Source organism: Nilaparvata lugens, chromosome 13 (assembly GCF_014356525.2).
Source record: "Nilaparvata lugens isolate BPH chromosome 13, ASM1435652v1, whole genome shotgun sequence".
NCBI lineage: Eukaryota > Metazoa > Arthropoda > Insecta > Hemiptera > Delphacidae > Nilaparvata > Nilaparvata lugens.
This window is the reverse complement of record NC_052516.1, coordinates 19,534,787-19,562,674: the sequence shown is the minus strand read 5'-3', so window position 1 is coordinate 19,562,674 and position 27,888 is coordinate 19,534,787. Positions and strand designations below refer to the sequence as shown.

The following is a 27,888-nucleotide window of genomic DNA, read 5'->3' as shown; positions in this document are numbered from 1 at the left end:
CGTTTCACTTTCTGAAATAAAGTTTTACTTTATTTCAGAAAGTTTACTTTCACTTTCTTTATACTCTATTAATTTTCTCCCTTGAACTCCCTTCATTAGGATCACATTAATGATGTACTCTTCTCGCTCCCATTTCTCCGATTCCATCTTTTCTGTATTGCATTTTTTCAAAACCATCCTCTCATATGTGTAACCTTATCTACATTTGAGAGAGGAATAGCACAGGGTTGCAGGGTTGTACCTTGACCCTGACCCTGACCTTGACCTTGACCCTGACCTTGACTCGACTTTGACCCCATGAAAATTCTGGTACAGGTGCGCCAGGATTGGTAAAACATATCTACTACATTATTTTTCTCTCCCTATCATTTTGATGATGAACTTATTGTATGAATCAATGAAGAATAATGAAGAATTTATTATTCACATTATCCTTATCAATATAATCCTTATCCTCATCAATATTATCACATGTAGATAATCTTCACTAACCTTGATTTTAATCTGTTTATTCTCTTTATTCGACTTTACATCCATCCATCATTATTTCTTACATTATATTTACAAGCAATTTCTCTTCCCTCTCGTACTCTGACGCTGTACTCTCACTCTATCCTACTATTTTTTGATAGCATTAATACGCTTTCGCATCATTTCCTCTCCTGTTCTGTCTGTCCTTCACGACTTCGTTTATCTAGCATTTCTTTTCTCTCTTACATACTATCCGTTCCTCATCTTATCCTCCAACTTCATCCTTTTATCTTTTGAACGTATTGAATGTAAGAGAGAAATAAATCGAGAAAGCCGAAAAAGGTGGAGGATAAGCTAAAGAACGGATCGAATGTAAGAGAGAAAGAAGAAAATCTAGAAATGCTACAAAATTGTAAAGAAGAGATAGATATAAGACAAAATCATGCCAAATCATTCTTTCATGAGTTCTATGGCATGATTTTGTCTTCTTTTCTATCTCATCTTTACAATTATTTTGTCCAACTAGCATTTCTTTCTCTCTTACATTCGATCCATTCTTCAGCTTATCCTCCATCATTATCCTATCAGGCTACTTCTCAAGTTATCCTTTAACTTTATCCTATTATCCTCACACTCCACCATTATCCTTTTCCGTCACTTCCTTCCGTGTTGTTGACTTCTCTTACCATTCCGCCATTGAGAGGATAGCAGACAGTCAAGCAAAGTGGCATATTATTTGCATGAAGATGGTTATCTGAGGCTTCTACACGGATAATACCCTTATCTGTGCTTGCAACGAGACCAGATCCACTCCAAACTGACAGCACTCGCTATTTATAACATTAATGCTTCCCATTTAACCAATGCTGACAGATATAAGTGAATCTAGTGACAGTGTGGTTCACTCCAAATTGACAGTATTTGTCATAGATAACATCAATGCTCCACATGCAAAGACTGCTGACAAATAGCGGTGAATCTAGTGACAGTTTGATTCACTTTAATCTGTCAGTATTCTTTACGGATAACATCAATGCTTCACATTTAAACAATGGTGACAGTTTGAAATGAATCTCACCACAGACTACCACACCATTTGGGTAGTACTTGGCTTTGTGTAGTAATGTATGCACATAATTTCGGACAGAGGAACGTGTTCAAAAGCAACGAGGATCAAAAGGGAAGTGGAACAAGGATGGAGAAGAAGTGAGAAGGAAGTAGGGGGCGAGAGAGAAAGAGGAAAAGGTGGGATGGGGATGAGGTGTGTGGTGTGGGAGGAGGAGAAGGAAGAGAAGTATGAGAATTAGAAGAAAGAGGGGTAGAGGATGATAAGGAGGAGTGTGGGGAGAAGAAGGAGGAGGAGGAGGAAAGGCAGGAGTAGTAGGAGAAGATAGACGGTGAAGAAGGAGAGGGAGAGTGGAAGAAACTGGAGTAGATGAAGTAAAGAGAGGAGATGATAAGGCAAAAGAAGAAGGAAGGAGAAGAATGAGGGAAAGTATGGAGTGTCTGAAGGAGATGGAAGAGAAGGTGAAGAAGAATGAGTAATAAGGGGAGAGCGAAAAGAGAAGCAGAAGGATCTATCAATAGAGAGGAATCGGTTAGAGAATGGAGAACTGAAGAGAATTGGGCAAAATAAGAGAAACTGACAAATACTGATAAAAAATAATAGAGAATAGATATAGAAGAAATGGAGAACTGAAGAGAATCAAAAACTGCATAAAAACTAGAAGGCAGTATGTAAAATCTGATTAAGGTTTATCAGAAATAAACAAAGAGAGATTCAACAATAATTATCAAGAATAGGAAATGGTCCTATTGAGAAAGTCATACAAAATTACAGCGATAATAAGGATGATAGAGAGGATGAATCAATAATTCATATTATTGAAAGCAGTAGACTTACAGGAAAACGAATAAGGCCGAGAAGAAATAAGTTTTTCTGAGAAAAACAAAGAGAGGATCAGAAAGAAACATTCCAAGGAAAGTGAGAGCAAAAATCGAGCAAGAACGAGGAATAATTTGTTGTATTCAAAATAAGAAGTGGAAAGGCTAGCTTCACTTGACCAGTGCCGATTTTATATCAAGTCATCAGGCTCGCCCCGCTCGCTTGGAGTTGGAGTGAACATTGCTGATTGCAATGCAAAACTTCAACTAATGTACAGTTAAATTATAACTTGGAATTAGAATAGAATTAGACCAAAATTTATAAGAAGGATAGACAAGAATGAGTATGGTAGAGAGGTAATATGACAGAACACAGGTGAGAGCGAAACAAGAAATACAGATAGTACAGTTTTGCTTGTTCTGAGGTGTTTGTTATTGTTCACTTAAAACTGTCAGCATTCCTCATGAATCACATCAATGCTTCCCATTCAACAAATGCTGACAGTACAAAGTGGATCTAATTGTAGCCACTCGCCACTATCAAGTCGAAAGACAGTGAGAGCGCAATGGCAATTCCCTTTTATTCCCATTCAAATAAAGCTGATATTTCAAAGTGGATCTAACTGTAAGTCCAAAGACAAAGATAATAATTGCAATGCAAATTCTCTTTTATTGAGCACATTCCTTTAAAGGCAACCACGCTTCTGGAATTTTTAGAGATGGAAGATTTTCTCGAAAAATTCAAGCAAGTATTCGAGTGAATACGTAAGTAGGGAAGATAAGAGTGGCTGATCTTTATGTTGATGAGAAATCTATACTCGGATAAAAAGTTGATGATGAGATAAGAATTGGAACATTGAGATTGAGAGTTAAATCTCGGGATTTTTGCTCAAACTACTGTTTTTGCAAGGCCAATTCTTTTAGATACATTTGCTGAAAGTTGACTCACAATTTTTGCACATTTTTCTCTCTTCATCTCCTACTTTCTTCTCCAATACTTCCTTTTTCTTCTCCTCTTCGCCCTTCATTCCCTATGGAAAACCATAGTTGGCTAGGTATTTTTCCTCTTTTCTTTATCTTCAGCACACCCCACCATGAAGCCTGTTTTTCTATTTTATCGGAAATTTATTTTTGATTGTGATCTTTGTTTTTTGATTTCTTTTATGTATAATGTGTTGATTTATATGGAATTATTGATTGTTTAAAATGAGTATGACATGTTTGAGTACCGAACTCCAGTGGAACAGATGTGGGAGACTGGCTCAGTAGAATGTTCAGATTGGTTCAGGCCATGTACTTTATATTCCAGTGCTTTGTCACGTAAAACTCTCTACATAAAAATAGGATTTAGATGAATCTGAATTTTCATTTCGTGATTAACATGAGCTGAACTGCAGCTTGCAAATTGAAAATTAAACAGAAAGTAGCCTACACACGGAGAGCGGTCATGTTCACACATTGTGGTGTCATATAATGTGAGCATTATGGTTACAGAAGCTCGATACAACGGGTGAAAAGGAGATAAAACGAGGAGTTTGTTGAAAAATATCTCATTAATTACTTTTTAGTTTTTTGGACTGGTTCATAGGAATTCACAAGTTCATTCCGAAATACAGAAGCTGCTGACGTGTTGAGCAAAGAGAAAACGGGAACATACTAAGGATCAACTCACACTACCTCGACTCGAATCGTACGACTCCAGTCAAGTATACTCCAGTCTCACGACCTTACGACTTTTTCGCTCATTGTCACTACTTCAGTTCCATGCTACTCTATTATCTAACCATACTTTATTAAAAATATAACATCTAATTCGTCACTAAATTGCATGTAACAAATTTTATAATAATTATTATGAATATATTGTTTTATCTAATTCGTATTATTGTCTTATCTGAAATGAAAAAAGCATCACTTTCATGAAACATAACCTCATTTTCATTAAAAATGCACTGTACTATGTAACTCAAGCCGAGGCTCGACCAACATGTCGAGTCGACGCTCGACTCACAGTCGTGAGGTCCCGGAGACTATAGTGAGGTCCACGTTATAATGGCAGTGGATAATGATAGAAGAATAGCGATGTCGATTCTCTGTATTAATTAATTATATTTCTACACTGTCAAAAACATAATTGGCATCGTTGTGGACCTAGAAAAGGATAGTACCACCCGCTTTGTCGAATGATAGACAAGGATAGCAAAACTAAAGTTGATCAAATACTGTTATTATAACGTGGACCTCACTATAGAATCGACTGGGCTGAGTGTCACGATTTGACTATACTACTATAGCGGTAAAGCATGCAACACATAAACAGTCGACTCACATTGTTGTGTCATCACAGCGAAACGCTTTGAGTAAAAGTTTTTGAGGTCAGGTTCTCGTATCTCCGATATTTGTTGTTCTCTACGCTGCTCTATTTGAGGTGGAATTATTTTTCTATCATTACAATTTGTAATTTTCCAGTGATTTATTTATTGTTATTGGTCTTTTATTTCAACACAAGGTTTTTTGACACAACAATGTAAGTCAACTGTATATGTGAATGCATGTTCTACCGATAGTGACCAGCCTAACTGATCCTGAAGGAAATGTTTTTAATGTTCATCAATAATGTTCTCACTGAAGTGTATGTACTCATTTGAAAGCCTCGTAGCAAAATTCAGTAGAATAGCAATCAAACCAAAACTATCAACATTATATCCTTGAAATGTAATTATCAATGTTTTGAGGTAGTTAGCCTCCAGCTGTGACGTCACTTGGATGGGAGGGAGTGTCACTAACTGTCCAAACAGTGGCAAGCATTAGCACTAATCGAAGTGAGCCCCCCACCATCAAGCTTTTGCTCTATTGATGTTGGCGGGTGGACGTGTGAAGAAGGGTGCGAGAGAGACAGTAAGAGAGGATAAAAGAGAGATTAATATTGAGAATAATAGAAAGAGAAGCAAATGGTTTGGATTGGATTGGAATTAATTTTTTTTCGTACTACACAGTTCTAGCTCGCATATGCTTCCTTGTCTAAGTTGTAGTTTAGCTGTTCAGGAAATAATTTACAGAATGAGAATACTTCAAGAATAGGTATGGAAGTAGTAATAGAAAGAGAAGGTTCTGGAAGTATATGGAAGTAGCGCTAGTGAAGGAAAAGGAGGAGTACGTGAACTTGAAGGAGGAGTAGTCTAGGAAAAAGGGGATGAGGAAGACTACAAAAAGGAGTTGAAAGAGGAGGGGAATGACATTAAAACAATCATTTCAAAACAAATATCGACTATAACAATATTGTAGAAAAATAGGATGATGGGATTGATAGATGGAATGAGGTGAAGAAAATAAGGAATTGATGAGGGAAAAGTAGTGAAGAGGGCATCAGGTTGACGAGTACCGATGGAAGAAGAAAAAGAAACATAATACCGATTTACAAGAAAAACAGAAGAATAAGAATAGAAGAAGAGAGAGGTGGAGAAATAAAAGGAGTACGAGGAGTGGGTGGTGGAGTAGGAGGAGGAGGGGATGGAGAAAAAGTAGGAGGAGGATGGAGGATGAGGTGATTGGGAGAGGAGAGGATGAGAAGGATTTTGAGGAGAGGAGTGTGGAAGAAAATGGGAAAAGATTAGGAAGACTAGAAGGAATAGTAGGAGTTAGAAGAGGAGGAGAAGGACTTGAAACAAGAGTAGATGAGTAGGTGTAGGAGGTCAAGGAGGAGGTGATGGTTAAGGGGGAGGAGGAGGAGGAGTACTAATGGAATCGGTCACATACTGAGCGAGAACACACTCATTGTCTGCTTCAATTCCATTTGCTCGACTAATGCGAACAGTCGATTAGGCACATTATTTACTCACACCACTTGGCTTCTTCCACTTCGGCTTTTTTCAGGTCAACGAAGACTTTGTGAAGCAATTGATGATGAAATGGAGCCAAATGTTTTATGAAAGGGAAAAATCTAATGAAAACACAGAGATGTAGTAGTCAACTATCACAAATAACTTTTCAAAAAAACACAACCAAGCATGGAGATGATACTGTAGATGTTATGACATGTCTGTGTTTTTCTCTAGATACAATATGTGATAGTTGAGTGATGTTATAGTTGAGCTTCATGTTATCATGATGAATAGATATCATCACATCTCATCAAACACTGTGACAGGAAAAACAAATATCTTAATACAACGTATTTCTACAAAGAAGAACAATAATTATGGAGATGGATAAGAAGCTCATTATCTTCAATATCTCATGAGAAGGTCATTCATTATATGACCTTCGACATCATGATTCTCTCTATTTCCAGAGATTCTCTAGAGATTCCATTTCAATGGAACCTATAAGTCAATTATTATTATAGATATCAGAACGCACTTGAAATATAATATAGTTCTCAGAGATTGGATAGATGGTATGATTTTTTGAAGGAGTACTCAAAACTGCTACTCTGGCTACAAGAAAACTTTCTTAATTCAAGAATAATCATCAATTATCAAGAGAACCTAACTAAATGAAACCACTACCAAGCAATCAAGGATGGTGGAAGTTATGTTTATTAGAAATGTGAAAAAGAAAACTCGTGTATTATTGTCATAAAATGACAGTACGGCCCTTCCAACTAGATAAGTAATCAGGGATCCAAAAGTGAAGTAATTACAAAGGTTGAGGTTGTTGAGATATCTTCAATCAAACCCATTCTTTAATATCAAAATTATTCTATAACCGATTTTTGACAAAATAAAATCCCATTTCCTGTAGGAAACTTCCGTGATATATCAATCAACACAAGTAAATTGCTGACAAACTTCTAAAAATTTTCAAAACCTCACTGTCATAATATCAGTCTTCAATTATGACATTCAAATTGCTCAAGTTAACGCACACCTGACAAGCATTTCTCCAAAACTTTGCTACAAGTTGCAAATGAAACTCTCAATAACTACACAACTAGTTAGAGTCCAACTAGAATTGCCTTTAGTTAACTTCCCCAAACTAGAGTTGCAACTAGCCAACTTCCACAACTTCAAACTAATAACATTTCAACTAGAGTTCGAACTAGCCGACTGCATTAGCATATAACCTTTCAACTTGAGTTCTACTACTGAGTTGAAATTTACTCTAGCATTTCCTATGAATGTTTCCTAATCAATCAATGCTGACAGTGAATTTAGGCATAGAAAAATTGTACTTATAGAATAAAGTTTGTTTCATTCTATGATATAGGCTATAGTAACAGTATAAACTATGGTTATATAGCTACTGTAATATAGTCTAGAGTTGTGCCAATGAGAGGGCAGAATCGATAGAGAGAGTGTGTCAGTAAACTTTCTGCAGGGAAAATCGTGATAGGTGACGTCACTAGTGATGATGGAAGTTACTAGTGATAGTGACGGCAGTCACTTGCATTGCAGAATGATTATTTTGTGTGTTTGAAGTGGCACGGAACACATTGCAAAGTGCTTGACTGCGAAGTCACTCGAGGCTTGAAGTGCAATGCTAGCGGAATTCGAAATGCCAAGCTCTGGGTGTAGTGGGGAAAGAGGTTTAGTGTGAATCTAGTCCATGAATCTATCAATCTACAAACTACAATGAATCTAGTAACCTACGATTGATCTAGAATGAACATGGATTCTAGAGAATACATCTAATCCCGGTAGAATCCATTGCTTTGACAGCTCGATGACTTTGAATTCATTTTCAAATCTTGGCTATCCATATCTGAACTACATAAGATTGATTGAGCTGGACTTATTCTATATAGCTCATTGTATCAGGAGCTATAGTCCGAGAGTTATTACTATTAACATGAAGAAGGGAAACCAGTTTCTCCTTGCACAGTTTGTAGCATGGACAGAGAGGTGAGTGGAGAGGAGTAAGCATGCTGTGCACAATTGGATGCTGACACAAGAGTAGGGAGAATGCTGTTTGGTAGTGGCAGTGATTGGTGAAGGAACAAGTATCGGGGCTCTTCGTCTTCGAATGAGAGCCGTGTCAAGAATAATAATTATCTCTCGGACTATAGTAAACATAGTACGACGTTGAAAAGTAGGCTTCAAATATGATGAAAACTATTTAGAAATGGTGGAAGTTGCAATGAACTCGAGTCATCTGTTGGCATTCATGACTATTAGAGCTTGTTCACATGACAACGATTTACGCTCGGTTGTCGCTCGATTGGAAAATCGCTCGGTTTGCCAGCCTCGTACACATGACAGCGATTCATGAGCGGTTTGCGCTCGGTTATGATAAATAATTACTAGGTACAACATCTATGTATTCAATCTTAATATCTTAATCTATGTACTTAATCACTATATTACTCTTAAACATATATTACTGCTCTGATCGAAACCGCTCGGTTGACTGGAGACATGTGTATGCTCTCATGCCTGCTCTAGTATATCGAGCCGCCCGGCAACCGAGCGGTTATAGTCTGAGACTACAACCACCGCGATTCGCCAGCGACTACTAAAACCGAGCGATGCATGTGTACGGCACCATGTGTTTCCCTATACCTGGCAATCGCTCGGTTTGTCAACCGCGCGACAACCGAACGTAAATCGCTGTCATGTGAACAGGCTCTTACACGGATTCTGACTATCTTTTTAATTTGGATGAATAACTCTTATCCAATAGAAAGGAATAGTTGGTAGTTGTATTATAATATGGGAATACACTAGCATCTCATGAATAATTTATATAAGCTTCAGATAATTATCATTAACACTACAGAACATCCAATAATTTACTCATTAAAAAAATGTATGTAAAATTACACAATCTCAAATAATATTCATTGTTTGATGATCTTGCACTCAGAGCCAAAACTTGACTTAGCACTGATTTGTGATGAAAATTACCTAGCAGGGTAGAAACGAATCAGAGATTCATCATTGGAATAAATTATATCATTATGCTTCATATTTTTTGTTTTCTTTGTTGTTGCCGCACATATCTATGTGTGTGTTTTCTGTAAGTATTGAAAATGAAATTCGATAAGATTTGATTTGAAATTGATACCATTGATGAATTCATTAGTTTGCATCCAAAACAGTCATGCGAGTAATGTAAAGGTGAAACTCACCGTGCACCAGGGTCTTGAGTGAGCTGAATAGTCCAGTCATGTGGCGGCCGTTCACTGATCACAGATGCGCCAATCACAAACGAGTGTCTCTTCCTAGTGGACAGCTGACGGCAGTTGATTGCAGTTGATGGCAGTTGACGGCAGTTGACAGAGTTGACAATCAACCGCTGGTCAGGACCAGAAACCCATGACATCAGAACAACTGCAGACACCATCGGAAACTTTAACTGGTTCTGATCGAAGAGAATGCAGTTGCAACAACACTTCCAGCACTTGTTGCACCACTAATTGCAACTGTCGCTTCAAAACCTGTTCCACAAGTTGAAAATGATGAGCCAAAAGCTGTTTCAAAATTTGTTTCACAAGTTGCCAATGATGAACCAGAAGTTGTTTCAAAATGTGGTCTACCAGTTGCAAGTGATGCACCAGAAGCTGCTTCAAAATTTGATCTACTAGCTGCTTAAGGGATGTTTCCTTTAGTAGCAACAAATGTATCACTTGAAAGTTTTCCAGGATTCCCAACTGTGATTGATAAAGACGTTGCACTCCTAGTTGCTTCACAAATTGTACCTGTAGTTTTTTCAGGAAATTCACATCCAATTGGTTTAGAGGTTGCACCTGTGGTTGATTGACGAGTTGTACTTCCGATTGATTCACTGATTCTGCTGGTAGTTCATTGTGGAATAGTACCTTCAACTGCCTTGAAAGTTTTAACTGTGGCTGATTGACAAGTTGCACCTCTTGTAGACCAACACACTGTTTATTTGATTGATTCAAAAGATGCACTCCAGGTTGACTTGAAACTTGCACGTTTTGTCCTTGCTCTTGTTGCAATAAATGATAAATCAGCTGTTCAACAAGCTCTACTCCTACATCCCTTGAAATATTCTCCAAAGATTGCCTCAGGAGTTCAACAGTCTGTTTCTCTGAATACTCCTGCAAATTTTCCCCTGCAAGTTCCACATTTGACTGTTTGGCCTGTTGTAACTCTAGTTTCCTGATAGGTTGCACCCTTAAATCCCTTAAAAATTTTACAAGCTGCACATTCAGTTCCCTCACACGTTGCACCTCTCCCAGACCCAGAACTTGCAAATGTGGTTGCCTGAAATGTTGCACATTTAGCTGTACTACAAATTCAATCATATATTGCACTACTGGTGTCTCCGAAATTTGTGTCACTTTTTGTTCCTTCGATTGCAACCTCACGGACTGAATAGTGTTCTTCAACCAATAAATTTCACTACTATAGTTCTCAAAGTATTCCAGTATAAGTAGGCACGATTCAGGTACTAGACATGTCTGATCATCGAAATTATTCTCAAGAAAAGTTCCTATGCGAAAATTGTTCTTAATACGCTTTGAACTTGATTTATTTTTGAAGATGTAATGACTACTGGTGGGATGACAGCTTTCGAGATTGATAGATATCGTTCTGTTTCGAGGACTTGGTTCCAATTTCATTACTGGATAATAAAAATGAGAGAGTTGATAACATAAGAAAAAGCTTATAAGAGATACCTCTTCTCCAATCCAATAAGTATTACAATGTACATTGAATATATATTGTGGATTTACATTTATATTTGTAAACTTGCAGGAAACTAAATTCACTTCAGTTCTGGTTTATAAAAAAATTTAAAGATCCCAACTAGGCCTTTCCCTTTTGTTTTTCAAAGCAAAAGGTCGATTGGATAAAAACTAGAATGTAGTGACTAGCAACTAGTCTGTTCGAACTATACAAATGAGATTATACAATAATTCGAATCTTTGCATTTGCTTGAAAATTACTTAGGAATAGCAATTGCTAGCTTTTATCTAATTAAATTGACATAATTGATTACAACAGATTTCACATCTTAGAAGGTTTGAAGTTCTCACTCTGTTGATTAATTTCATTTCTAATACTATTGTTCAAATGCGTGTATTTAAATTGTAATGAATTAACTATTACTCTATGTATCACTTTCGATACATTTCAGCTCTGTTAAAAAGTAAATTCGTATGGCTTTTGTTGGTGGGGAGTCCCTTGCGGGACTCAGCTCTATTGATTGATATTGATGAGCCTTCCATTGATGACAACTCCAGTATACGTTCATTATGAATCAACTGAGCTCATTATAACCATCATCTAAAAACATTAGAGTCTTATCATCATTCCACTTCATCTAAGCTAAATGGGAATGCTCATCAATCAAACATTTTCTAATTAGAAATATGGTTTTCAAGAGCTTCTTGAAATCTCTCCACTAAAGATGAAGGACCAGACCCTTCATGAATTGCTGGGTAGAATAATGGAGAATGGATAAATAATGGATAATGGAAAATAATAATGGATGAGTTACAGAGTTTATCCAGCCTTGAGATTCGTCCCCACTGGGGATTACATAAAATTAATACAGTTCACCGAAACCCAATCTCGAATGCAATTCCGAAAACCTCTCTCAGTTTCTCTCTCTCTCACTTCCTCTCACTCTTCCTTCCATTCTCTCTCACTTCCACACACTCTCTCTTTATTTCTCAATATCTCTCTTTCTCCCGTTCCCTTCCCTTCGCACCCTCACTCTCTCTTTATTTTCCTCTATCTTTCTCTCTCTTCGAATCTCCTCTCCTCTTGTTTCCAAATTTGTCTCTCCGAGGAATTATATAAGTTCGACCAACTATGAAGGGATTACGGAATTGAACCGAAATTGCAAGTGGAGGAAAAGTGGAACAGAATGCCCACATTTTGTGTAACAAGTTTTTGTCTCATTCTATCAGGCTCTTCTCATTTCTTTTGATAGGGTAGAACCTCTTCTACTCCATCCACTTCTCCAAAATTCTCTGTCGTCGACTGAGATTGTTCCCCTGAATTCACGGTTCCTTCTTCACGAACATTGATTTTCTACTTTCATTATTGAAAAAATACCAAGTGCCCTTTTTCTCATTTACATCTCAAAGAAATTTTTCACTCATTAATTCCAAATTTCAAGCATGATATTTTAATTTTGTTTCATTCTATAAGCTACTATCACTAAAATTATTTTGCACATATATTTCTCAAGTTTTTATCATTGATATCACAATTTATCATCTCTCCTTGGTTCCCATAATCTAGCACGGGAATTCGTATTTCAATCTCACGTATATTTTGAATATCTTCTAATCATTTTTCACATCATGTAGATTTTGGGAACTTTCTACATGTAGATAACAAATACTATCAGCAATATAACTTAGTTGCACCATAGATAAAATATAGCATGAGAAGATATCCCGTTGTATAGGGCGTTCATGCTTCAAATTTCACTGTTAACACAAGCCGATAGCCCTAGTGGTTCTTTTCCGTGAAGCTATGTGATGCTGGCAGTCTCTCATACTGTGCCGTTCTTACACTCTCACCCCAACAAAACAGAAATAATTGACAGTAGTCCACAGTAATCGGTTTGGGTTAGCAAAAAATCGGCTTGAAATTTGGAACAAAAACGACCTATACCATGGGATATGCGAAATTTTATGCTATATTATGCTCTCTTTTCTCTATGCTAGCACAGAGCCCTGTATTCTGTTGTCAAGTATTTCCATTTCTAAAAACTCTTTCTTCTTTTCTTTCCACCAATTTTCCAATTTCCAAATATTCTCCAAATATTTATTTCACTTTCCTCTACTTTTCCCATTTCAAGACTGATTACCTTACATAGTTACACACATATTCTTCCATTCTCTCACAAGACAAGCTTTGGAAGAAGGTTCACTTACTACAAAACTGATTTTTGTGTAGTTGAGAAGTTGATATTGTGGTAATTATTCATATTGAATGAAAAAGACTAAGAAATAGTCAAAAACCACAGATTTATTGATACTTAGAAATAGTATCTAAGTTTCTAAGTATCAATAAATCTGTGGTTTTTGACAATTTCTTAGTCTTTTTTATTCAACAAAACTGATTTCTCACTTAGAATTGCTATTACATGCAATGAACTATCATATCAAATGGAATATGAAGCAATATTCAGTCTCATTGAAATAATAATCCATTCAGTCCCTAGAGATAATAACCTCTAGCAAAGTAAGCATATCGAAAATTACTGGGTATGCTCAACTCAATTTAATTCCACTATCAGAATTCTAAAACAACAGTTTCTATTTCAATTATTTGTAGTCCCGTTACAGCTAATGTATTCAACACCGAATATAATGTAAACAGACTGTTTAATACATGTAATTAAAGTGGGAGCAACCAGGACATTTTGCAAATCGCTATCAGAAGTGTATTGGTTGTTCAGCGAGGGACCCAATTCGACTGAATTGAGAATCAACATGGGAGCATTTTCCCTGATCGGTAAACACTTGATATTATTATATGAGCCACTAAACCACGGTGCATTGATTATAATAATTTCTCTCTCGTAATATTTTAGAGATACACTGTACTAAATATGTTCAGGAGCATGTGTATAGTTTATTCTTGATAATTTAGGGACGATTTCCCTCTCAATATTATACATAATTTCATATTCTAGATAGCATAGTAAGCATATATATTATAATAATTTAGATGAGCTGTTTTGATAACATGAGTTGGTTTCCCACATTGTATTTACAGACCAAAATGAGAGCTTTTGTTGGATTAATTTCAGCAGAGGACATTAAACTATGATTGGACAAATAAAGTGAGAGGTTTGCAGTGGAACAAGCCTATTAAACTGGAGAACAATTCCAGGAAAATGTCGAGGATTACTGACAATACGAGACCACTGGAACTATCGATCCATTTTGTAATCAGTTCATTACTGCGTGTTCGGTCTCTTCTCCTGTTCCATCAAACTTCCCACAACACATGATTGGTTGGTTCACAGTCTTATTTCTACGTTCTCTCTCTCTCTCTCTCTCTCTCTCTCTCTCTCTCTCTCTCTCTCTCTCTCTCTCTCTCACTGGAAGTGCATGGAATGCACCTCCTGTTTCTATCAGGTCCATCGAGAACCGAGGGAGCTTCATCCTGACTTTAAAAAAGGATCTTTTGGAACAAATGATTGAAACTGTCCAGCCCTAAAACGATCACATGACAACCATCCCTCACCAATACAAACCTATAAACCTGTTATAGAATGAATTGTATAACATAATTATATTACATAAACTCATGTTATTTTAATTATCCACTGCATACTGCTGTATATTACTAAAAGTTGGTTACCCTGATCTACTTTCAGCCTACTCCATTTTATTAATCAATGATTTGATCTTATCTACCTATATAATTATTTTACTTCATCAATTTTCTGTTTTTCTTTCTCTTGAATATTCATATTAATGAAAACTTTTACAATATTTCCATTTATAAATAAATCCTTAGTTGAATTGATAAAATTAACATTTTGGTAGAGAGTTAGTGGGAAGGATATTTTGAATATTCTTTCCGAAGAATGGACATTGATATGTCCAAAGCTCCGCCAATTTATGTAGATGCATAACAATATTATCTTTAGTTATTACAAATTGCTTTTTTCGTATCGTAAACAGTTCAATAATTATTTTCTTCGTCTATATTATGTAAATTCATCTATAATTTTGCTGTATTGTAAGCTATTTTATATGAGTGTATAAGCCAGTATATATTGTAATCTACATAAATAAAGTACTCAATCACTTTCGCTCTTTGTCTGCTCTTTCGAATTGAATATCAAATATTGGATATATTTCTGCCTGAAATTCTCAATTTCACTATTTCTTATTTATCACTCAAAGTCTCACTTTTTTATTGATCACTCCACAGAGAAAAGATACCGGAAATTAGAAAAGATATATTTTACAGATAGAAATTTCTGAGATATTACAATTATTCAAATTCTAATGAATTTATAATTATTATTGAACGAAAATCCAAATTAAATGCTGTAAATCACTCCGAAGACTTCTGCTATTGCAAATATTGACAATTTACCCTGACAACAGGGCTATCTTTTTTCTATTATCTCTCTAAGTATTTTCCTCTTGAACTCTGTCTTTCTCTTGATAAAGGCAATCATCAATCAATCCTTCTCTTTTTCTTACTATATTTCTCTCTCCCCCTCGGGTTTGTTAATGGGAATGAATATAGCAAAACGAGATTAGAATTGCTCGGATTAGAATTGATGTCGACTACAGCGAACCAACAGTAGTAAGGAAAAAGGCACAATACAATATGGGAAACAAAAAGTCATTTTCAAAATCTCTCGCAAGCATCCTTGATGGATTTAAACCTCAAATTAATCCATTTGAATAGTATAAAAATTTATGTATAGAAGCATAACATGATTTAGACAACAGTTTACATTTCAAAAGAAATTCTTCGTTAAGACACAATGAAAGTTGAATAAGACAGATTTTTGTACAAAGTACTAAAATAATTTTATTTGTAATAGGAGTTGAGTACTAGAATTTTCAACCAATCACAGGCTTCATTTTTCTCAAGAATTGTACGTCATGGCAACATCGAATGAGAGAGAGAATGAGTGAGAGAGATGCACACGCTAACCAATCAGAGAGCAGTGTTATCGTAGTTACGATGACAACCAATAAGAGTTGAGTAATAGGAACGTCAACCAATCACATGTTACCAATGAGAGAGTGCTATTCCATCATCATGACAATGGGAGTTGAGTAAGAGAGAATTTAAAAAACACACGACAACCAGAGAGAGAGAGAGAAAGATTGATTGATTGATTATATGCCTTTATTAGGGCGGAGTTAGGACTCCTGGTCCTCTCTGCCACACAACCCTTTACAAAAGAAGAGAAATTTACATAAGAATACAGAAAAAATAGATTACATAAGATTAATATAAGTAAATAAAACTCTTAATCAAAATACAATTAAATATAATAAAAGAGAATTTTGAACTTGATTTATTAATACAATTGGAAACAATATTTCAAATTCCACTAGATAAATTCTATAAATGAACCTATCAGAAATGAAGAAATGAGGATCTAATCAAGTTGCCATTCACACAAAACAACCCTAAAAACAAAGATTTTACAAAGTATAATAATTATCATAAAACAATATAAGATGAAATATTTTTGTATCTGTTGTTGCATGAAAAGTAAAAATGAATTAAATTTATGTAGATTGATACAATGTAAATAGACAATAAAAATAAAGCTCAACCCGACCCAAGCTTAATCTGCGCCACCAGATCCCAGCCAATTCTCGTGTCTCTCTCACAAATTCTTGTTCTCTCTCTGTCTCAGTTGCTCTATCTCTTTTCCTTTTCCGTGATAATATTTCGGTTCTCTCTCTCCTCTTTCCCTTCCACTTCAATTATTCTCTTATCCTCAATTATCCTCTCCACCCCATCCTTCTATCTTCCTTCGTGCTATTCCCTTTCTATAATTCGGATTACAATCATCGTTTGCTCAGTCAGCAAGTGGAGAGGAAAGAAAGATTTGTCATCGAATTATTGTCCGCAGAGATTGATCTCGTAGATTCTCGAGACTTACAGCCAATTATTGCGGATGATCCCCGTCGGATCTCCAGTTCGTATTTTATCGTCATCACCCACGCGAAGAGTTGTGGACATCATCGTTATTATAATATTAAAGCTCCTAGATTGGAACTGCTCACGTTATTACCCACGCATAAATCTGTGGGCTGAATCTATATTATCATCAACGAATAGAAATCCATATCATTTATAACCAGATTATTCGAGGGTATATAAGTGTATCCAAAATGCTTCGTCGACTAGATGTTGGTCGATTATTTAATTTGAATGATAGTATGCAAAGTACCTATACTAGTATACTGGGAATTCTAGGTACATTGATAGGATGCGTTATTACTTTTACAGAAGTTCGTGGACATCACCTTTACTATCACTAACGATAAAAAATTCACAGATCATACTTGGATTATGAAAGCATAAATGTAACATCTACAGATTCGTTCACGACTGATATTGGAATGATCTCTTCGACTCCTCGGATATAGTTTATTGTTAAGAGAACGTTAATTGAACGCGAACATCGCTAGACAAACTTTGCGCACTATAATAACTTCAATAATCATGGATAATGTCAATCGACAAATTACACTTTTCCACCAAAATCTGATAGATCATCCTTGGAACTATTTCTTCCGTGTTCCTTTCCACTTAAAATTTTATAGCTGTTCTCGTGACAACTTTTCAACCACAATCCAATCTGATAAATCATTTCATGAATTGGTTCCCCAACTAATGAGTGCAATGACTAATTTTCATAGACATTCTCAACGACAGTTTTTCAGCCGCAATCTGATAAATCGTTTCATTAATATTTTCCTTTCCCATATATATATATATAAATACCGCTTTACAATATATATATATATATATATATATATATATATATATATTGTAAAGCGGTATTTTACACGCCTCACGTTGCAAGCCAAATCATGTAAAGCTTTTCCTGGGGGAGCCACTCTCGCCTCCAAGGATAGGTCGATACACGTATAATGAATCTTGTACTGGGTCACCAGTGTTGAGGTTATGAATTTTGAAACTGCGTGCGTGGACGCTAAGTGAATACCAGACTGATTGATTCACTACAAGATTCGATACAATCGTCTGAATCGCGGGAGGCATAAACACTCGCTCACCCTTGATTCTTCTCACGACAGATTGTATAATGATAAAATTTTTATAAGCAGTGTAGCAGTTGCTAAACACTGAATACGGATGTCTTAAAACTATTACCTGTGATGGAATAGCATACAAAATCATACAGGTCGAGCAAAAATCCTGATGTATATAATTTACGGGACTGCATCTCTAATTAGTTCCGAAGGATTAAGATAGGGTACTGGGACCAGATATCGTTCGGAATATATTTCGAGAACAGAGTCTTGTCGGGTTTTATGCTCTATTGTAGGAAAGTATATGATCTCCAGCTGCATCTGCTGTACAGTTGACGAATTCGCTCCTAAGTCGAGGTTGGTAACAGATAAAAGCTGATATATGAGCAGGTAAGGACAGAGAATAGGTAATCTCGATCTGACCCCACACACTACATCCACTTAGATCTGTTCCAATATCCAGCTTAAATCAATTATTTCAATGATCGTATTCGATCGGTTCTTGATAATATAGAACGTGTCAGACACAATACTTGACAGGCTTAAAAAATAATCGAACTCAGAAGACGAATCAACAAAATTGAAATATAATATAATAAAATATATGATTTGACAGTGCAGATTCAGAGCTTGATTTACAGATGGAAAATAGTTTAACATTAACAAAAATGATTAGAAATTTACTTGTACTTGCATGACACCATGCATGATTCGACAGAATTTTATGATTGATAAATTTAACAGTTTGTTGAAAAATAGTAAAAATAAATTATAAAAGATTTAAAAAATGCTCGGGGTCGTGGTTCTGGCAGCGGAGGATAGTTAATCAACTACAAGTTCTTATAAATTCTATACCAGATAAATTCTAGGATCTTAATAATTAATAAGCGCTTGTCGGCGTGGCCATTAATTTAACGAAGAAAAAATCTATATTTTCTGCACTGTATTTTATTTTGAAGCGTAGATTGGGGCCCCTTTTAATTTTAAAACTCACGTGAAATTCCTTGGCGGTCGTGGTTCCTTTGGATCAAATTTGTTTGATCGGTGGCCGGTCCAGGCTTCGGTTTCAGCACGTGTGGAATTTTAATTTAATATCTCCTTCACCAATTAAATCAGGGAGTAATTAAACTTGAGATTCTTGAATTATCGATTGATGAAACAAATCTACAAATAACAAATAAAATAGCCTAAAATATTGGCTCACATATAAAATCAAACAAAATTTCACAAATAGGTCTGGTAACTTTTAACAAAGTCTTACTGGTGAGGATCTCAAAAGGGAAGTGAAACGTCTTCTTCTAGGCTTTGGGCTAGAACCTTTTCTCTGAGAATCTCTGTGTAATTAATTTGCATGAAAATTTGCCATTGGTAGAACGATTATGACGTAGGCATGAAGTCAGTGGCAAGCAGTAAAATATAATTCCTTCAATTACAATAATAACTTAATTTGTATAATTCTTTAAACTGGTTAATTCTCTAGATAGAGTTCCTCTATACAGTGTACATGCACTAGCATATATGATAAGGCAGGTTTGTTGTCTGATAACAGATTAGCATATGATGTTTTCAAACGATCACCCTTTTGGTGCTATTTCTATGACATATGATTGGCTTAGACTTGCCAAAGAGATTTATTCACCATGTGGTCCAGTTGAAACAATAATTAATAATTTAATATTTCTATACAATTCTTATTATGTTTGAAACTGTTATAATTAAATTTTTGCTGCTCTTATCAATAATACAATATTCATGCTATGACCTAGTTAGTTACAATAATACTTGACATTATAATATAATTTCGTGAATAATGAATAATTTCAACAATAATACATACATTTTATTTTTTATTCGAAATTCTTGGTCCTTTATCAATAGTTCTTAATTTTAGAAATAATATTACAGCTTGCATGAAAACCTGGCATGACATTTTATAGTATATTGAGTCAGTCAGCTGTGTCTGAACTTCTACAAAACATCTGATCAATAGTAAACAATAATTATAATTTTATTAAATAATTCTCTGGAAAAAATGCGTAGTACAGAACGGTACTCTTATCTGATACACAGCTGTTGATAAGGAAGCTTTATCGCTCTGTCGCTAATAATTCCTTTAGCAGATCTTTCATTCTATAAGGGTAATTACAATTTTCCTAGCTAGTTCTCTCCTTTCATGAGATTCATTCAAAAGTTTCATCACAATATATATATATATATATATATATATATATAGTGAGTAATTTTAATAGACATTCTCAACCACAAATCAACTTTTCAATGCCAAAATCTGATCAATCGTTTCATAAATATTTCTCGTTCCCCATATTGTGACCAATTTTTATAGGCATTCTCAACCGACAACTTTTCAAACCACAATTTGATAAATTATTTCATAAAACATATTTCCCGTTCCCCAAATTGTGAATAATTTTTATAGACATTCTCAACCGACAACTTTTGAACTACAATCAGATAAATCATTCTCGGATCTATATTTACCGTAAGCCAATATAGAAACTTTTAGTTCCCTTTTATTGAAAACTTTAAAATATTTTAACGACTAGTTTCGACCATAGGTTGACCTAATGGGGATAGGTCAACCTATGATCGAAGCTAGTCCTTAAAATATTTTAAAGTTTTTAATAAAAGGGTACTAAAAGTTTTTATATTGTCTATTTGAATCAAGTAGAAGCGAGTGAATAAGCGAGGTGATTCTACCAAAAGCCCAATACTCTGGTCTCTTGATGATGACAATAATTTCATTGAATCTTTGAACACAAAGCACATCCTGTAGTTCCTGCCTGCCACGTCACTCTCTGTCTCTCTCTATTACTCTATGTATATCTCTCTTTCCCTCCGACTCACACTCTCTCTCTCTCTCTTTCCCTCTCTCTGCTCATCCCTTGTTTCTCTTTGCTCTGAAAACTTTCTCGTCCCTCTGCTCTCGCGTGTACAATCACACAATGACTCAAAGTCAATACCATCTGCGCCCACGTGGTTAAAGTTTCGCTTATAAAATGATACAGTTCTAGTTTCACTTAAAACTGTCAGAATTAGTTGAATAGAATGTAAGCACCAATGTCAATTACAAGGAATGCTGAAGCAGTTTGAAGCCTATATAGTCAGATTCACTTCAAGCTGTCAGCATTGGTTGAATAGGAGACATTGATGTTTTTTATAAGTAGTTCTGTGGCTGTATGAGGTAGTATTTAGTCAGATACACGACTTCAAAGTGTCAGCATCGGTTAAATTGAAAGCAATGATGTTACGTTCGTAAGAATCAGTGACAGTTTGAAGTGACTCTAACAAAGGCGTGTAAGGTCTAGCGTACAGTGTATACAGTAGAATGAATTATCAGTAGCGGAGTGATATTGCATTGCCGATGAATTAACTGTTAGCTGGAGTGCTTTTAGAGTGTTTTGTCGCAAAGTCGGCCGGCCATATATGATGTTCGTACACTTGTGAGCGGTGAAATTTTATTAGAATATTTCGTCAAATTTTCTCGCTGCTTTGCTGCGGAAAGGCAGATTCGAATTCTGGAGTGAGTTTCACGCTAAAATGTCAGCATTTCCTGTGAATAACACCAACGGTTGCCATTCAACAAATTCTGTCAGTTTTAAATGAAGTGGGTTCTACTTAAAAAATCTGGTGTGGTACACTCACACAACTTTCCTTGCTCATTGAACTGTAAGCCCCATTCTCAAACGAGAATGATTTAGGGGAATAACATAATGACGATTGGCGGCAACATATTTGAAACTACGAACAGACTTCTATATATGTGTATATATAATTGTTTTCAGAGTACTTTTTCCTTTGTGTAAATTATTGTGAAATTCGATGATTTTTTTAAAAGTCATCAAAACAGCTGTTCTACAGATGAAATATCTCGACTATGTGTTCTTTTTATGAACTGCTCTACCTACCTACCTCATGCACGAGAACGAGGTTACAAAGTCCATTTCTCAAGGATAGGGTGGACCCCCCATTAGTTTCCCAGAAAGGAGACTCATGCCAGTTCATGGCGCTGATAAATGACTATACAGGGTATGAATTTGAAGAAAATCGGTCAAGTCATTTTTGAGAAAATTGTGAAAAACATGGTTTTTTAGTAATTATCCGCCATTTTTTCAAGAATATTACGGAGCTCCTGCAATTTTCCCAGGAATGAGACCCATGTCAGTTGATAGGGCTTATAAATAGCTATCCATGGTATGCATTTAAAGAAAATCGTTGGAGCCGTTTTCGAGAAAACCGTGAAAAACATGGTTTTTTAGTAATTATCCGCCATTTTTTCCGCCATTTTGAATTCAATTTTATTGAATTTCTTATTGTCGGATCTTCATGGTATAAGGACCTTAAGTTTAAAATTTTAAGTCAATCGGTTGATTAGGAATGGAGTTATCGTGTTCACAGACATACACACATATACACACACACACACACACACACACACCACACACACACACACACACACACACAAACACACACACACACACACACACACACACAGACCAACACCCAAAAATCATGTTTTTGGACTCAGGGGACCTTGAAACGTATAGAAAACTTGAAATTAGGGTACCTTAATTTTTTGGGAAAGCAATACTTTCCTTACCTATGGTAATAGGGCAAGGAAAGTAAAATGTCAGCATTCCATATGAATAGCACAACGCTTCCCATCTGTCACCAAGCTGACGTTTTGAAGTGAATCTCACTATTGAACTGATGTACCGACTCGGACAAGAACCTCCCGTATTTGAAGAACGCAGTAGTATTGATGTCATTGGTGAGTATTGCGAAATTGGAGAGTATAGTGAGAACAGACGCACTACCATTAACATGGGGATTTAAAGCTTGGTTTGGTTGGGCTAATTGTTGAAAATTCTTTGAAAGATGACTTTTACAATTTGATTTCAAATCAGCTGTCATGATTGTGCTCCTGTTTTTAATTCAAAAGTTCATCGATAATATTAAACTACTGTTACACATTCATACTCCTTTCATTTCAAGAAAAACCTTCAACTGTACATTCAGAATTGATAAGAACTGAACTACTGTATTTGGTATTCAATATCGAATTCTATTCAAGTATTCAGGATTTGGTATCTGAATAATTCTGGACTAATGATACTAATGAACGTCAGCTCAAATTATTGGACTGGATTAGTTCATTTGAGAAAATTAGAAATGAAGACAAGACTAGTCTAATAGCCTAGCAATATAAGTAATAGAGTAAGAGACAAAGAAGGGATTCAATTAATAAATAAATCGTTTAAATGGTGTAGGAGAAATAGCTGATAATATCAACAATAAGTAGCGTGAGACTAATGCGCCACAAACACGAGCATTTCAGTTTCCATCAGCTGTTATATCTGTATCTTACTGTTTCTGAACAAGTACAAATATGATAAGAATAGCCAATTATTAGCATCGGCCAATAAAACATGGAAAGTGGAATGTGCGTGCTCCTGGTACATAAATCTGTACGCACAATAGAACGTGAAACGTCAAATAATAGAAACTAGAATAAATTGAAACCAAAATTCCAAAACCAAAACGCTGTAAGGAATATTGAAACAAACCTCCCAAACCCAGTACAATTGAAATCCATTCAGTGTCTCTCGAATACCGGAAATTAGTATTTTCTCTGAAATTTCCGTTCCTCTGTGAAGAGTGGTTGATTCTACGAGTCAGGCAACAGAGACAAAGCAGGAAGATGACAAAAACAAAGCAAGGAGATACAACTTTTCAACTTCACTGACTGCGATTGGTTTCTGCCAAGTTCTACTAAGATTCACTTGGAACTTTCAGTGTTGGTTGATTAGGCAGCATCAATGTTACGCATGAGGAATGCTGTCAGTGTAATTAGAGCTCAAGATCCACTTGGAGCTTTCAGCATTGGTTGAACGGGAAGCATGAATGTTATAGAAGAGGGATACTGACAGTGTGAAGTGAGTCTAACTATAGCTTTGTCAATCAGTGACCTGTAAAGTTTCACAATCGCGATTGAACTGCTGGAAGAAGTAAAGGTAGCAGAAGAACGAAACTATGTTCGACTGTCGATACTAGCTTTCCACGAACTGTTACTACAAAGAAACTGACTACTGGCGGAGAAAGATGGGCAAGGAAGAGATTGAGGTTAGAAAGGGAAAACTCCATGTTCGATTGTCGATACTTCTCGCAAACTGTGAACTGGATATCTTGGGAAGAAGTAGGAGAGGTGGTAGAAAAGTGAATAAAGTTTGATAAAGTGAGAGAAGGAGATAAAACAGTTCAGTTACTATATTGAACCCACCACATTCATTGGACTTACTATAATTTGTTTATCAAACAAGAGAAGAATGAAGAAGGATGTAAAATAAAAAAATATATACAAGTAAAAGAGAGATTCTGATCGAGAGACGAGAAAATAATGCAGGAGAATGGTAATATGCAATGAGAAAAGTAAGAAAAGAGAAAGACCATCTGAATAGTAGCGAAATGTGGGATGGGAAAAGGAGGAGGATGAGGAGGAGAAGGAGGAGGAGGAGGAGGAGGAGGAGGAGGAGGAGGAGGAGGAGGAGGAGGAGAATAAGGAAGAGAAGGAGAGGAAGGAGGAGTAGGAGGGGAAGTAGGTGAAGAAGTTAAGTGAGGCATTAGAACGAAAAAAGGACAAAGAAGAATAAAGATTACGTTGAAGTAGAACAAAACGAAAATGATAGAAGGAAAGACTAGAAAAGTCGCAACCAAAGAAGAGAGAGAAAAAGAAGAATGTGAAGAAGTACAAATAAGAAGAGTAAGTTGAATGAAGAAGTGAAAAAATATTGGCTGATAGGGGGTGAATCAGAAAAGTACGAAAATGGAAAATGAAACAAAGAACTAGAGGAATTGAATTGAATAATCATTGCCTTGATTATACAATTCAATTCCTTCAGTTGTATTTTGGAGTAGAGTAAATGAAGAAATAGAAAAACAGTTGTGGAATGTGAAACATAATTCCGAAGAGAGTTTCACAAGGAACAAAACAAAAGTGGTGAAGGGACAAACATCTGGAAGAAGATAACAAGAAGGCAGGAGATTCAGGAGTACTGTGTAGGAAGAAGAATAAGAAGAGAGAAAAAGAAGGAGTGCTGACGTCTTGAGAAGCCCCCCAGGGCTATTTCTTTGTGTCAGCAGCTTTCAAACCCCCTTATCCACCACCCCGACCCGGTGATCATAATCTAGCCCATGCTCACTTGTGCGGGTCAGAAAAAAATCTGTCAAGTCCAGTCGTCAGAATTGGAAAACTGCTACAGTGATTCCTCCGCCATTTTATACATCTCGCTCCAGAAAACTTGACTTGCAAGATCAAAGTTTAACCTCTCTCGATTTTCAGAACTATTCACTCGTTAAACTCAGTTAGATGGTGCATTGAGACTCAGTTCAAACTGTCAGCATTCCTTGGTTATTACATGAATGCTTCTCATTCAATCAACACTGACCTGTGCCTCTGAGAAAAGCAGCTGTCAATATCAGTATTGCATGGGGAATTCATGTTTAGTGACTCTCAACTCCTCGTACAGTGGTAAATCTTTTCAAACAAAAGCTTAGTCAAGTTGAGTTTACCAGACTGTGAGAGCAATAAAGTAGTGAACGAATTTATAACCTTTGGAAAGACTTTTCAATTCAATCTTTTATTGAACCACGTTGGGATATTTGTGTTCAGTGATTATTCTAGATTGAATTTCATGTCCAGTTGAAGGAGCTTGTCTAACTTGAGTTTACTAGACTGTGAGAGCAATAAAAACCTGAATGGATGAACTTTAAAACCTTTAGGGAGAACTTCAAGAAAAATTCCGTGTACTGTTCAATCGTTTTGAAATTCGTAATCAAAGTGATTCCATTTCACTGGATCCTCACTACCGAATAATAAAAACGTGGAAGAGTTTATTACCAACAACCTCTAGAAAGGATCTCTTGAGATTTTATCTTTAATTGAAGTTTTTTTGTGGTCTGGAAAGCACAAATATTATACTTTTTGGAAAATCATGAATGTCAAGTGCAGATCTTGGAAGAACTGAGATGCAAAAATGGGAAGAAGGTTGTTTAGTTTATTTGTTCTTCAACCGAGATTGAGAAGCGGAATCTACACGATTTTTCATTTTATAGTACTTTCATGGCCTGAATGCATAACTCAGTTCTTGTAAATGTTTGTAATGTAGAATCAAGAAATCGGGAGTAATTGGATATACAATTCTATTTGTTTTTAGACTAACCAATGTTAGTTGTAAAAAAAATAATTGAAACTCAAGAAAAGTCTATAGTATATAGTAATAGTATATAGTAGATAGCTGTATACTATCCTTGATTGAAAGTAAAATTCATTAGTTACACACGAATTGGGTTCCATCTATTCCCGTGAATCATCACAGGGAATGCGAAATTCTGTTACTATTTATTCAAAGCATTCTATAAAATATTCTTGGTTCGTGAAATATGGTAACGAATGTTCAAGATATCTTCAGAAAATCGTTGAAATTTTCGATTCAGAATTTTCTAAATTCAGAAAAATGTTCTGCTATTCCTGAACAATCAGTAACTTATTTTTAAAAGAATAGGTGGAACTCAGAAGATCGAAAAATGAGTTCTATTGAATCAAAAATCCTATTTCTCCGCCTTTTTGGAATAAAGGAATGTATATCACGGTTAACGACATGGTATACGCACGAATTCTAGTAAGAATTCATCCAAAAAATGTTCATTTCACATTCAAATCCAATTGTATAACATAGTGTCTATTTTTAAAGGAAAATCGATTGCCTGGACATATGCCTTACAGTTAGAAGAATATTGAAGAAAGAACTATCATTCAATGTAAGAATTCGTCCATTATGAACTGCATTGAATTGATTTCTACCGTGAGTGGAAGATTCCCACTCAACCGTAAGATGTTTTCCTAAATTTTGTAAAATTGCACCGAATTGAATTCTACCAAGAATCAATTTTTCCCACTTGTTTTCCTTCATTTTCAATCCTCACAAATCCCCACATCTGATTCTTAATAAAACACAATTTCAAGATATCAGTTTATCGAGAAACAACATACTTCCCACCATCCCTCTTTTGAGAATAATTCAGAACAGAATTCACAATCACGAGAAATCTTATTGAAAAAAGAATTCCTTGAGAACTCAAAACATTTCACTGAGAGTAAAATAGCATAGCTTGGTGCCGTATTCAAATCACACATCAAGATTTCCAATATTTCTTTAGTGATATTCACCTTTAACTTTCAGCGTTCCTTATGAATAACACTAACGCTTCTCATTGGAACAATGCTGACAGTTAATAGTGAATCACACTATATACTATATCCTTTTCAAGTTCGATATTCAGAATGAAATTCCAAGCTCTTTGAGCTCTATAACGCTACACCGCTACGGCTGTTCAGTCTTGCCACCAAATAAATGATATCCTACAAAGCGGTTTATAGCAACGTAGGAAGTTAGGAACGATCACATATTACTGTATTTAGTTCTCCGCATACATCCCTTTGAACTTCAATACAGGAGATGTCGTTTTGAACATAGAGGGATCTCAATGAGCGTCAGAATTCAATTCAATTCTCTCGTAACCAAAACAGAAAGATAAATTCAGATAAATGCAAGGTTCTCATGATTCCTAGTAGATGTTTAATTACTTGAGACTGATTACTGTAAGTACTCAACTTGAAAAGTGTGAATGAATAATTGATGTTGATTTTTTGAGCTTTGGAAAATCTGACGAGACTTACATCAAAAACTGAAGTATCATAACCAAGAACCAATCAATTACTGAGAATAGGGAAATGTGATTGAATTCTAATTTTCTATGCTTGAAACTCAGTCTTTGAAGAGGATATGGCATAATATATGTTCAATTTTCCT

General features: G+C 35.7%; 2 protein-coding genes across 2 annotated transcripts in view; both read right to left on the bottom strand.

Moving 5' to 3' along the window:
* The window catches only part of LOC111050703, a 159,674-nt gene that overhangs the window by 84,568 nt on the left and 47,218 nt on the right, over positions 1–27,888 (bottom strand).
* LOC120354045 overlaps positions 9,479–27,888 on the bottom strand; it is a 35,207-nt gene continuing 16,797 nt past the window's right edge. Inside the window, exon 2 of the mRNA XM_039440012.1 lies at positions 9,479–10,887. Coding sequence (XP_039295946.1) covers positions 9,596–10,885 — 1,290 coding nt within the window. The 5' untranslated portion in view covers positions 10,886–10,887 and the 3' untranslated portion in view covers positions 9,479–9,595. The remainder of the gene's footprint in view (positions 10,888–27,888) is intronic.